The 13,977-nt window shown below is 37.0% G+C and overlaps 1 protein-coding gene across 2 annotated transcripts; it reads right to left on the reverse strand.

Moving 5' to 3' along the window:
* Positions 1–728: 728 nt before the first annotated feature.
* LOC135688742 (histone acetyltransferase KAT8) lies at positions 729–13,674 on the reverse strand. Of its 2 annotated transcripts, XM_065205714.2 has the most exons (11): positions 13,425–13,674; positions 11,175–11,219; positions 10,706–10,777; positions 10,140–10,309; positions 9,677–9,730; positions 8,510–8,674; positions 6,776–6,865; positions 5,426–5,566; positions 4,679–4,772; positions 1,853–2,003; positions 729–1,044 (listed from the first exon to the last, which is right to left on the reverse strand). In XM_065205714.2, the coding sequence occupies exons 1-11, from the start codon at positions 13,624–13,626 to the stop codon at positions 828–830; spliced, it is 1,401 nt and encodes a 466-aa protein (XP_065061786.1). In that variant the 5' UTR covers positions 13,627–13,674; the 3' UTR covers positions 729–827. The 2 variants fall into 2 exon arrangements, with proteins under 2 accessions (XP_065061786.1, XP_065061787.1); XM_065205715.2 differs by lacking the exon at positions 11,175–11,219 and having other exon boundaries at positions 13,425–13,661.
* Between the last annotated feature and the right edge of the window lie 303 nt (positions 13,675–13,977).

Raw genomic sequence — 13,977 nt, forward strand, 5'->3', positions numbered from 1 at the left:
GGAAACGGGTCGAGGTAACAAACGTTCTACCTCAATTTTTTCAACCTCAATATTCTTCAAGCCTTATTATATTTTGAATGAGAACATGGGTATACTTTCGTAATAAAAAAGAAAAGAAAACCCGAGTCCCTCATTATCGTACGGCTTCGACACATTCAACACAAAAGATGATATTTTGCTGTATTGTATTGTATTGTATTGTATTGTATTGTATTGTATTGTATTGTATTGTATTGTATTGTATTGTATTTCTACCTAGCACCCGAAGGTAGTTCGTAGGACACCGAGAAGCAGCACTTTTCCAGCAGTGCCCTGGTCTTTCCTCTCGATGTGACCACTTCTTTTTATTTGTATTTGCTGTTGTATTACCGAACAGTTAAACATTATAGAAGTATTGAGAAGAGAAAAATCTTTATAAAAAGTGTGTGTAGCTAGGCCAGAAATACAACGCTGTATACAAGAAGGTTTCGACATTTTGTGAGGACAGAAGGAGAGAATCAAAATGCTTGGACAGTTAAATAAACTAATACTTTACATTCTAGCCTTTAAGCTTTCAAATCTCACAGAAAATTGGACTTAATCATTTAAGCCCCGGTATATATCTTCAGATGATATGCAGAGTTTTGTGACGTCATCGTTTGATTCATTTCAATTGTTAGCTCCAGCCCAGGCCCCTAAAAGCTCGCTGGGTCAGTAAAAAGAGGATCAAGGCAATAAATAAAGATGGATACACCTAAGAATATTTGTTAAATTGAGATAATATAGATTGTTACATCTTTTAAAGAAAGCTAATACTTGACTATTTACAGCATAAAATACACTTAGATTTATTTGATCTTGGTCTTAAGTTTCTTGTAAGGAGGTGACCATCTTAAGCAGCACCTATCTACTGTTATTGGTGGCCTCTTGTACTGAGCACTATTCAAATGTTCTTCAACAAGTCTAGGAGTAACAATAATGACGTGTTGCCCTTTCCAGTACTTGACCATATTCAGCGTCTGTAGTGTGCTAATGATGTCATCCTGGGTGATGCTTGTTTGTGTACTGTAAGCAAAAGAGGAGAATTGACGACGAGAAACCAGTACTCAAAGGTATATAAGTTGTTAAGCAAATCTATCTTCAATTCAAGAATAAGCACTGTCTCAAGGAGAGATCCTTGTGGAGCAGCATTTTTTTTAATTTCTTTGTGACAGATACAAGGAATACAAAAACATACCGACACTTGCTTAATACACTAGACTATGTCGACAATCTGAGATAAGTGAGTAAATAAATGTTCAAAGAAGGCATAAGGAATGGCACAATAAACGATTCATGTGGAGCACCATTTTCCATTTCACGTGATGGATACAGGATAAGAAAAATATACTGGCACTTGCTTGATACATCACATCAGATGGACAAGCCGATTGCAGGAAACAAAGAAAACGCATGAAGATGATTTTTCAAAACACAAATAAAGGTCATAATAACACAAAAACGGCATTGTTGCAACAAAACACACATGGCTCCACAAATACACTGACATTGGCTCTAAATCTCAGCGACTATTGTTGCTACTAAAAATACAGAAATTGAATCTGAATCAGAAATTCTAAACCGAACTGAGACGGTTACTTTCGATACTTAGAATTATAATTCTATTAGAAACTACAAACTACAAACACAGACTGATTTCGGTCTTTATAGTTTTCTTCAACGTGAGAAACAAAAATGAAATATTTATTCCCCTGTGCATCAAAAAACCATTTATGCAGACAGGTAATTCTTGGGTATATTTCTTGAAAACGTCTGTTGCTATTAACAGGGAAAAAAGGCAAAATCAAAACAGATTATAAAGAGAAAAACAAACCTTAAATCCTTTATTGACAAGGTGCCTTTTTCCGTCCTCATTATGTCCAACAAGATCCAGGTCCAATAACTTCGGTAACTTAACTTCCCGAGATCTGATAAAGGTTTCTCTGGCGACCCAACAGTCTGTTCAATTTTTGATAACTCATAGCCTACGTATCAAAGTGTAAGGAAGGGTATACTCGAGTATTAGTGCTGGTAGAACAGGCACACTAACGAAGGAATCTCTAAAGATACAAAAAGGAAGCGGTTGACCACTGCTGAAATCCCTAGATCATAGCTGGGAGGCCAGGGTGAGTGAAAACTTTTCCAAACTGAAAAGTAAGAGGACCATCAAGAGCTGTTTCACAGATGCTTTGCTTGCTGAGGGGCCACTTTGCAGAGGGGTGAGCAAAGAACCTTATCCACAATTGGAGCAACCTCAAGCTGCCCCAAGGACAAGTCGAAACGAAAGAAGATTTATCGGTAAACTTGTTGTGCATGTTACCCATAGTTTGGGCCGATAGTCCGATTTGTATTGACCGTTCAGCGTCGACCTCTGTCAATGTCTAGGACATCTTGACAAGAATGAGGATTGAAGTACAAAACACTGGGTATAGCCATAAAGATCAACAAACAGAGACGTATGATAACTTAGTGTGATCTTACAGGTTATCACTCATCCGGAACTCGCACGAAAACCAATGAGTTTACACCAAAAATAACGAAAACAAGTCAGCAAGTTTGACAAATCTTGAGTCATGCAATGTACTGAAAACCGAACAAAGCTTTACTGGTAAGGATAGAGTATCTAACGCGCGATAGAGTTTGAGCACTAAAAACAACATGGTTAAAGATTTGAGCGCCTAGATCAGGCTCAGCGTCACTAGCACAGAGGGACAGTAGGCCAAAGTCTATAGTTTCATAACCATTTCGAGGCTCCTAAGTGCATTCGGATAAAGCTTTCTCTCCCAAGGGAAGGCCCTTAGTATTTCTTGGCTGCATAAATCTAAACTTTTACTTAATTAATTAGATTAGAAAATTAGAGCCCATTTTCAACTTAATTCTGGTATGCGGATAACAGATAAGGGTAGGCAAAGACACTCCTCTAAAAAGCATTATGTTCCGATGCACTTCGGTGGTCAACTAAAATTCCATTCGTTGAATTATACAATAGGTTATTGTATAACATTCCAATCGCCAAAGCGGAACTAATTCTCAAAGATTTCTTGCCTACAAAGTTACTGTAGGGCCTATTGTACCGGTTGACTGACGGGACATATCTTATGTGTTTAAAGGATAGCCTACGCAGTAGAGCCTCCTCCCTGGGTGGTTTCAAAACATCAATACAGGGTTGAATAGTTCCTTTTATACTGAATAATACCATGCAATTGTAAATAGGTTTTTAATATTATGGTTTTTTATTTTCTAGTATTTTAATTGTATATTGTAATTAGTTTTTATTCGAGGGTCCCTTGAAAAACAACTTCCGTTGAAGGGCAATCTTCCTTAAACAAATTAAATATGAAAATATATATGAATATGAATATAAGAGCCCTTCGTTTCCAACCCCCCCCCCCCCTTTGGAAGGGTGGGTTTACGGCGTAGGCTAGGTTAAGGACTGCCGTGCCGAAGAAACTCTGATTACTTGTTTTTCAAGGAACGTCAAAAAACGGCACAGGAAGTCATATGAGTTCCTGAATGAAAAAAGCTCCCCTTAATTCCACCAGTGAAGATCCCACAGTCAAATGTGCAAAAGAATAGAGCAAAAAGTGAAACCACAAGCGCTTGCACAAACAAGGAAACACCAACCTACTTAAGAACAGGGATGAAGAAATTTGAATTAGCACCAGAATGAGCGTAGCATGATTGAGAAATGTCCCGTGCACATGTTGGAAACTCACGTTAATATGAACAACGATTAAATCGATTTCTAGATCCCAGCAATCTATGTCCTTGTTTATTAAAAGGAGGAAAAACAGAAAATTGAGTTTAAGCTGTGAGAATATGGCACATGGGTTAACGTTGAAGAAGAAGGAATTCATTAAAAACGAGAGATGTATTGCAAGACTACATTTTTAGTCTGCTGAAGGACCACGTTTCCTGCATATGCTTCCATTAGCTATATCGCAAATAGCTGTGACATAAGACATTTGGGAACTACAGTGCAATAACATTTGTATTCAAACTAGTGAGTTATTTTTTCTATGAAAGAACGACCATTTCCGGGAGTAAGGCTTTTTGACAAATTTCAACCAATATGGGTTATTCTTCATCTGTTTACAAATTGACAATTAACATTTTAAAATTGTGAAATCATTTTTACATAAAGCTATCAATTGGAACCATAACTATTAAACAATACAAAGACAGTGTGAAAGTAAGAAGGGTTTCTGAAAAAAAGAGTCATTATTAAACTGGTAAAATTTCTGGCCTTTACATACGAAAAAAGGGCACACGCGTGAGCTTTGAATCAAAACACGGCGGACTGAAAAAATAGTAACTTGGATAAGAAACCAATTCAGTTCTCTAGCGTTATCGATAACGCTAGAAGATGTCGGAGACAACGTGGGCCTTTGTCCAACCGAAAATACCATCCTTCAAACAAAACAGACCTTAAAAAGGATCCGTAAGACTTAACAAAAAACTTAAACAACATTCGTGGATAGTTTGGCATTTTACACGACACATAAACAAGAAATCCCTATCAATACGGAATCGGGTCATACGAAATATATAATTGAATGGAAATGAAAGTTCGTAAAAAAAGAAGCTCTATTTACGACCTCATATGATAAGTAAACAGCCCAGAAAACTTGCTACAAACAAGCAAAGAAACTCGACTTACTGAAGGCTATGAGAAATTTTCCGTATCCCTTTCTCTGATAAGGAGGCAGGGTGAGAATGCACGCGACGTTGTTTCCATCCGGAGACTCCTTTTCCTATAGAAAAAACAGACGTTGGTATGGGTCTACGATATTAAAATGCTTCGACCGTGGCCAGTGACCCTAAGATACTTTTGTAAGCGCCTTCTTGCTTCATAAACGGCCTTTTAAAACTCTGTACGCTTTTTAAAGCCTTCCCTGTCGTTATTTGCCTTTCAGTGTCCAAACTCTATTTTTCCTAGAATTTTTTCGGAATTATGATCTGGTCCAATTTTACCAAGTTTGAAAACCTAGATGTCTCGTCTTTACTCTAAACCTAGACTGTCCAGAGCGGAGATCTTTTCTCATTTAGCTTTAGCCTTAAGAAACTACAAAAGAAAACTTCCCATGAAGACTTTATGTAAAGCACCCTCTTAATTTTGTACTTTTGATTAACCTAAGCAACATAAATATCTCATTTCAGATACTCTTTATAGAATAAATGAATTGAGAATTTCAGTTACGGAATACAACCCACTCCACGGAGCACCCCCTCTTTAAAGAGATCTCCCCTTCTATGGGTTCCTCCCCCTCTAGACTCACAAAGACTTCCCTCCATTCTTATTGATCCCTGATTGTGTAGTATTTTAATGGGCGGACTGCTTTTGACTGAATGATATTGAAATAAAGGCAATAGTGACTTTAGAGAAACTTGGGGGTAGCGTATATACCTTGGAAAAATAGCCAACAAGATGACACCCATCGCGGTCAACTTCTGTCAAAATGTAGAAAAGAAACGGCTCCACGTCAAAGTACAGGGTTTTATGATCCAGAAACAGCTTTGCTAGTAGACACATGTTTTGACAGTAAATCTGAAAAAAGAAACATGAAATATATTCATCAGCAAGTACCTCTTATTAAACAAGATATTCCACTTAGTGTATGGTTCTAAATTGCTTGTCTGAGTTTCACGCAAAGTAGAAGCCACAATTCTGTTTACTAAATGTTTGAGAAGTGGGTGTGGCAATAAGGCTTACTGAAAAATATGGGCATTGGCCGTTTGCTCTGATGTTATGAGCCAATTTAATATTCCTAGTAATATCATAAGAGCTCTTTAGGCCTCAGTTATAAGCCTCTTTGAAAGGTTAGAATCATACAGAACAGATTTTAATCAGTTAGTAGCAGAAACTAAAGGAACAGAACAAAAGCACAAAGCCTTTACGTGCGTCATATAGCCAAAAAGTGCTGCAGAATATCAAAGAGGTGATTAGATAAAAGTCAGATATGCAGATGCAAAATAGAAGCATTATATAACAGATACGTCTTTATCTCACAAAGGGCGGAGCTTTAACAGCACCGATTGCGTTGGTTCTGCAAAGGCCTACCACTCTGCCAAACAATGCTTTCAAGCTTTTTTAATTTAAATTAAAAAATTGTTGAGGCCTTTTTATGTAAGAGGCCTTTTTTGCGTGAAAAAAGACAAATCAAGTGCTGGTTTTGCAATCTTGTTGATGATAAAATCTCAACCCGGGACGAGCTCAAATCTCAGCCCGGGTTGAAATTTCTCAACGGAATTAAATTGAAAAAAACATTTCTTAATTCACCGGAAATGTCAATTGAATAAATTACTTTCATTAAATGAGCTGACTTTGTCTCTCATCTTTTATTATCATCAAGGTTTTACACAGATAGTGTCTTCAATTGAAGAAAAGTTTATGAATTCGCTAAGTTTGAATAAAAGGGCAAGAAACAGCGGGAATGGAAAGAAGACTTGAAATATTTTAGCTTTTCAAGCACAAGTTGGAAAGACAAATCTATTGATAAATATTTGCTAATTCCTGTTCTCTTCTGTCGGGATGAACCTTAAAGCATTAGAAACTGCTCAGATGTTGCTCAATTTGATGGCTTCTTCACCCGATAAATAGCAAGGACCGACATAGCTGGGGGGCTAAGGGGCTTGAGCCCCATCCCTCCAGCAAAAATATTTTATTAAAGATATATATACTCAGTTCTTAGTTATTGCATACTGACTAAAATTTAGTAGTAGATGCTAAGCAGGAAAACCTGAAAGATTGTCTTACCTTGTGTTCTTTCCCATCCACTTCAAAAACAGATATTCGTCCTTTTCTATAAATCTCTTTTCCTGGCGGCTGCCTGTGTGTGCATGTTTTCTAAAATATGCAACATAGTCTATTAGAATAGTGAATTTAGGATCGTTCACTAGTGTGTGTGTATGAGTTATGTTTAATAACAAAAGGAGTACGAGGATGTTCCTAGTAGATTGAAGAATGCAAGGGATATTGATCGTGGCATACGTAGAGTGATGTTGTTACCTTTAAATAACAATTTTTTGGCGGTACAGAACTTGAAAATGGCTTTAAAAAAGACAATAGACACCTGGCTTTTGGTCGCAGTCGAACAAAAGCCAGGTGTCTATTTTCGGTAAGTGGATGAACATACCATTTTCAAAACAGAGGCTGAGTGTGATAAAGAAGACGTCATTTTATCTTATACTGAAGAGAAGATCGCAAGTTTTTCGGCTGTTCAAAAGTTTTGTCCGCAAAAGTGCCTTGTGCATTTTATTTGAAACTACCATGGATTGGTAACACTTCCTTGCGATTCGAGAGTTAAATTAGGCAAGCCATAACTAAATGTTTCTTTGCTGTCAATCCTCGTATTGTTTACAGCACTAGGAGAGCCCTTCCATCTATTCAAGAGGATTGCGTTCCTACCAACCAAAAAAGTTCCGTTGTTTTATGAATTTACGTGCAAGTGTGATTCTGGCTACGTAAGACGCACAACCCAAAGATTGGGGGAAAGGATAAAACAACATGTTCCTTCCAACACAAGAAACACAACAGTCTCTCAAAGACAACAGCATCATCGATCTTGTAGGTCTAAAACACTGTTAAAACAAGTGATTCTGCCATCGGCCAACATCTTTTAGACAACCCGGATTGTGCAAAACTCTATAATGACGACATGTTTCAGATAATTGGCAGAGCCCGGTCGTCCTTCCATCTAGAGCAGATTTGGAATCGATCTACATACAAACGAAAAAGCCGCCATTGTGAAGACAGAAGGAGTTTGTTTTCTCTCTTGGACTTCAGTGGTAATTTTTCTTTAGGCACGCAGCACTGATTGGTCAACTATACCGGTCTTTGTGCTTGCGTTTTTCTGATTGGCCTATTTCGATCCACAACTGGGTATATATTTTCCATCGTGTTCTTTCGGAACCTTATTCGGACGTTTTATGCTCAGAGGAGTGTCAGGCGAAATAGCTTTCAGCCAATATGTTATAAAATGTTTGCTTTTTTTAAAGCCACTTTAAATAACACTTTAAAAACTATGAAAAAATAATCAAGCCAAGGTAATCGCATGAGTAGTATTTGAAGACAACAGAAAATGAATATAACGAAAAAGAATTGTCAAAAACTTCTAAAAGTAAGTTTTTTAAAACACTGATGATGTATACTGAAATGAGACATGTTGTCGTACGCTGATTAAAACAGCCTGAAACACCGGGGGTAGAGCACTGGGGGTGGGAGCAGAAGGGGTGGGAGCAAAAAGGGTGGAGCAGAGGGGGTGGAGCAGAGGGGTGGGAGCAGAAAGGGTGGAGCAGTGGGGGTGGAGCAGTGGGGATGGAGCAGAGGGGGTGGAGCACAGGATGGTGGAACATGAAACACAGAGGGTGAAACATAAGGGGGTAGGAGTAGGTCATGAAATGAGGAGTTTTAGCATGCATTATACCCTGTGCTTAATGAAGCAACCATGATTCTGGCTATTCTGAGAAGAGCAACAGAATACATAATTACCTGATGGTGGCGATACGTCTTTTCGAATTTCATATATTTTACGCAGTATTCACAGATGAACAGCTTCACTTGCTTTCCATACTCGTCAGGAAACGGTGAAAAATACCACGTGTCGATTTCATATTTCCCAATTTCGATTTTGTCCACATACTTTATCCGTGTTATCTATGAAGATATTAAATATTAATATTAAATGTCAAAAGATGCAAAGAAGCTAAAAGTGTTGCAACACTCTCATAAACTTTCATACTCAATGCTTCACCCCCCTATCCACCCTCTATCCACCCCCTATCCAATGTTGGATTCAGACTTGCAAATGAAGAAGGGGCGAAGATGAATCGGATGGTTAGCGAAATGTTGATCTTCCTTTCCAACATTGTTTATAAGAGGAAGTGGGATCAGTTCACATCAAATCGGAAAATTTAGGAGAGACATGCATTGGTTAAAATCGCAATCTCAGTGGCGGCCATTGTCGTAATCTCCTGGACATATAGATTCGTAGACATTTAGAGAAAAAGAACACAAAATTCAAGGGTATATTTTCGTAGCCATCACTAAAGTTGAGAAATGCAACAGCCTTTTGGCTTCATACCCCAAAGAAGGCAATGAAATTGATTGTGAAGATCAAATGGTACTGATTATCCATGATCTACGCTCGGTTATGCTGCTCGACAGCCATTTTATTAACACAGGAATTCGTTTTACCAAACAAAATACTGTCAAAATATGTGTACATCTTCAAAAAACATTTAAGACAACAGTAGTTGACATAAGAAAAGGGCTGGTCCAAATTTGGCTCAATTTTAAAGAACACGCTAAAGGTAATAAGAACACCGGGCCACGATTTGGCCTACGTCATAAGAACACGTCTAGCCTCAGATGAAACAATTCTGCATTACTTTGAGGAAGGTCAAAATAAACAGGGAAGACAGGGAGTTTTAAGGAACAGGGTTTGACCCTAATAGGGGGTTTTACAACACAAAGCTCAAAAATAGAGCACCTTTTGAGGTGAAAGTTGCACCTTAGGCCTGAAAAATACCCCTTCCCTAACCAAATTCAACACTCTTGTTTGAAATCTACATACGCCCCTGCACATATCTGTAATATTCAAAATGATTTTAAACACTTGGTTCCAACAACTGTAACTAACCGATACTAAAAACTTACAGCTTCGTGTTCCTTTTCAAGGGCAGCAGTGGTTGGATCCATGTCATCGTAAGACTAGAAGTTGTAGAAAAATTGTTAGGATAGAAGATTTTAAGCAAAACAATAAGATCCATAGCATGGCTTATCAAAGAAATCTGAGTCCATTCTCTGTTTTTACTTGCACAAGCCTAGAAAAGGAAAAAATTACTGGCTGCCGTGCGGTTATCGAGCCTCATAAAAAGGAGAGTTGACATGTAGGCCTGTGGTTGCTATGCACTTACAGCTCTATAATCTCAAAGCCATTTTTACTCAATCGGGCATGTGCAATAGCACATCAATTTTGTACAAACCTGTAGTGTATTTAGTCCACATTGTGCATCAGTTATAACACTAAAATTATATATCTACATACAAAATTCTATGATAGTAATATTACAATTGTTTCAAAAATTCTTAAAATATATAACAAAATAACAAACGGTACCTTTTGAACATGGTTGAACTCATCATGTTTTCTTTTCTGATTTCTTGTGATTTTTCTGTCACCCAGTTCACTTTCTGCCAAAGGTTCAGATGGGTTTTGTTTTCCTTCATCTTCAGACACAGGTTTGTCAACTCGATCCTCACTTACCCATTCATCAAGTCTTCTGTTGACTGCAAAATCAAAGATAATCTCATTATTGAAGATCTCCACAAAGAATAAGTGCATATGTATGAGAGATAGGTAGGTGGGTCAGGACCCTTGAGCTTTATCAAACATAACTTTCTCGGTGCAGGTAGGCAAAACTAGAACATTTTGAAATCTTAAAAATAACCTTAAACCAACATCTAACAAAAAAACGTTTGATTCCAAATTACTAAAAGGACTTTCCCCCTTTACTTGGAGTTTAAAAGGCAATGGCTACTCATGGCTTTCCCAGTAGCTACATGCTGGAAATTTTTTGAACCACCTTTGCCACTGACTTGAACAACCAATAAATTTTATAGAGTAAAAGAAAAAGACTTGGAATTGCACAAACATTTCAAATAAAAAGGCAAAAAGGAACTCACATCCATCATAATGGACATAATATTCTGTTTTGTTGTCACTTGATGTCCTTGCCTGTATAACATCAGCCGGATCTAAAAATAAGGCAGTATTGTAGCTTTATATATAATGTTTGGTACAACATAATCATATTGAGAAGATGTATCATAGAATAAATTACACAATTAAGGGTGTATCAAGAGACAATTTCTTTTCAATTTCACTGGCAGCCAACATGGAAATGTTACTAATTCAATGACATGAATAAGAAATAAATCCTTCAATGCTGGTGAGCATAGAGTCATACTTTCAAAGGAAGTCTAAAATAAACAAATTGAATATTTTTTTCTTATCATAATAATTTCTTATTAATTTGTGTCTCTTTTTTCATTGGAGGTTATTAAAGTAATATCAATGAGAAAAATCTTTGAATCCAGCAAAGGCAACAAGATCTGTGAAAAGATTTTGGCACAAATGCTTGGTATAACAAACCGTAGATACAAAACTGGAACATGTTTCTGGCATAGAGAGACATTACTAGATAAAAACAAACAATTAAAAATCAATTTATCCCAATTTGTTTGATAATCATTCTTAACACTTCAACATTTTTATTCTTAAATTTGGGGAAGTGTAAAGCAGGAGAAATGGTTTAGAAGCTGTTTTAATTTGACAAGTTATATAATTATATTTTTTCTCTTGGATTTCTCCCAAAAAATATATTTCTAAGACTTACGTAATTCTAGTGCTACCAGATTTGGCTCATCATATACAGAGGACAATTACTACATTTCCTTTAAAGAGCGCCACAGAGTTTATAACAAAATTCAACTTTTTGATGCAGTGTTTAATAGAGAGTGGCCTTTATCAGCGGGCGGTGGTCATTATAGGAAATACTGTACACACGACTCTCCATTGAGAAACAAAAAAGTAAACCCTCACAGCCATATAAAAATACTATTTTGTTTTCACAGTTTCATTCTGCCTTCATGGAAAAATTCTATGTAAGATCAGCAGAAATTTTCCAGAAAATTCAAAACCATTTGTATTTGTTTCTACCTAGCACCCAAAGGTAATTAACACTGAAAAGCTTTGCTTATTGAGCAGTGTCCTGTCCCTTTCTCTCAATGTGACCACACCTTGTGATTCCTACGCCTGGAATTTCAGAGAGCTGGCAACTCTCCCCACTCTGGGTGAAAGTTTTATCAAGCCAGGGACTAAAATCATCGACCCTTGGGTCTGTAGTCAGCGCCTCTAACAACTGCACCACCCTCTGCACAAACAGTTCAAAACCATTTGCAGAACTTTTTGCTTGCATCTGACTTTTTGACTCACAAAAACTATCTGTCATGTTTATCATACTATAGTTATGCATGTACACTCCCCTCACAAAAGTATTGCACCACCTCAAAGGAGGTGAAATGGCTTAAGAATAATTGAAAGCTGTTTTTGTGCGAATTGATTTTGTTTTTAAGTGGCGAATAGAAAGTGGATCAGAAGTGAAACAACCACCAATCAAAACTTTAATCCTTTTAGAGCATGTTTTTAAAAAATAAGTAAGAACGTCCTTAAACAGTTACAAATTTTAATATTTTAACGGAAGCCGCAAACTTTTGAAACCGCTTTCAGCCTTCTTGAAATGTTTGGATATAATTGGGCAATGTATTATTGTGGAATTTCATGTCAAGCCAGAAGAATTCTTTTAATTAATGATTCTTTTGTTTTCCAAGAACCATTTAAATCATGGTCCGTGACATTTTTGATCTGAAGCCAAACATTCTCAACGATGTGAAAATCTGGACTTAATGGACGCCATGGAGAAACTTGAATTCTTCTTGTTTGGAAATAAATCATTGTAAAAATGGTTTCCTTTTATACAGGTAGCTTTTTATTTTGTAGTTGTGTAAGACATTCATTGTAATTTGTCTGGAAGGATTTTGAGCTGAAAAACCTTGCTCAGACCCGAGTTCTATTTCCTTTAGTGTCCTAAAGTGTAAATGCTGTGAAGTGAAAGAGACAAATTATTTGCCCTCTAAAATCAATTTTTTTACACGTCCACTGCTTGGTTTCTCTGCTACTGAAACACTTTCGAAAAAAACATATTTACTATGCTCATCTAGCTTGCTCAACAATTTTTTGAAGTCCTCTTTACCGTAAATATTTTATAGCGACTCGCCTCTCATTTGACATTTTTTTCCCTTAGGCATGTTCTATATTTCTACAAATTTTTTTATTACAGATTATCGAGGTATTGTGGGCTAGTTGGATCAAATATTGTGATTGATAATATCTTAGGTGGACTCATGGTATACTTTTCAGAATGGATGCTTGCTGATCTTGAGAAGGGGTTGCTCGATGATTGGGCATGCCAAATACATTATCGTTTTCAAAACTTTTAAATGCCCTAAGTTACAACTACAAGATGTGACATTGACCCAAAGTGAAAAGCAATATAGTATCTTTTAGCTCGGAAAAATAGAATACTGCAAACTTTGATATGCTTATTGACGTACAAAAAGTCTACTTTTAACTTTTACATGTCAGCTTTGCAGGGTGTAATGCAATAACTGCCAAAAACAGAACCTCAAGTCAAGCATTGTAGATTAAGGACGGCAAGCACCGCAACACTTTGTTTCCGGTAATGAATGTTCACTGCTTTATTCCAAAGAGCTGTAGTAAATTTGAAGAGCAAAAGCTTTAGAGAACAAAAATGGAAAAGAATTAAGGTCGGCCTATACTTACACCATGTCCCATCTGCTCTTCTCACGACCGTATGATCTCCGGGCGATAGCTTCGATTCTCTAGTCGAGCTCTTCCGTCTGCCAGTATGTTTGTGCTCGTCTTGAGGTGCACTTTGCTCCTCTCTCGAAGTTTCTTTGGCCCCATTTTTTGCTTCGTCTTTTTTGTTTTCTGTTGCGTCACTTTTCACCATCTCGCCCGCCATTTTGAATGCCCAAGAAAAGCATGGCGCCTGACTGTTCCTCCGCAGGACTTCCAAAATGAAAACAAAAAACAAATATTTCAGTGATACAAAAACTTGTATGTTTAAAAGTTTTTCCTTTTATCAAAGAATTTCAGTGTTAAATTATTTGAATGTCTACACAAATCATCGATGAGAAATAGATAAAAATTATTTTTGCAGAAAATTATTGCAAGATAAGCTGATTTCATCTGCTCAAAGAGCACATGATTTTGCTGAAATTTTGGGATTCTATCCTTGACTAAGTGTTTACAGACAATATATGAAAGCTGGCTTCTATTATGTCACCAGTGAAGACCTCATAGGTTTGTGGTT

The sequence above is a fragment of the Rhopilema esculentum genome, chromosome 9 (genome assembly GCF_057945365.1).
Source record: "Rhopilema esculentum isolate cy_ngs chromosome 9, ASM5794536v1, whole genome shotgun sequence".
Lineage (NCBI taxonomy): Eukaryota > Metazoa > Cnidaria > Scyphozoa > Rhizostomeae > Rhizostomatidae > Rhopilema > Rhopilema esculentum.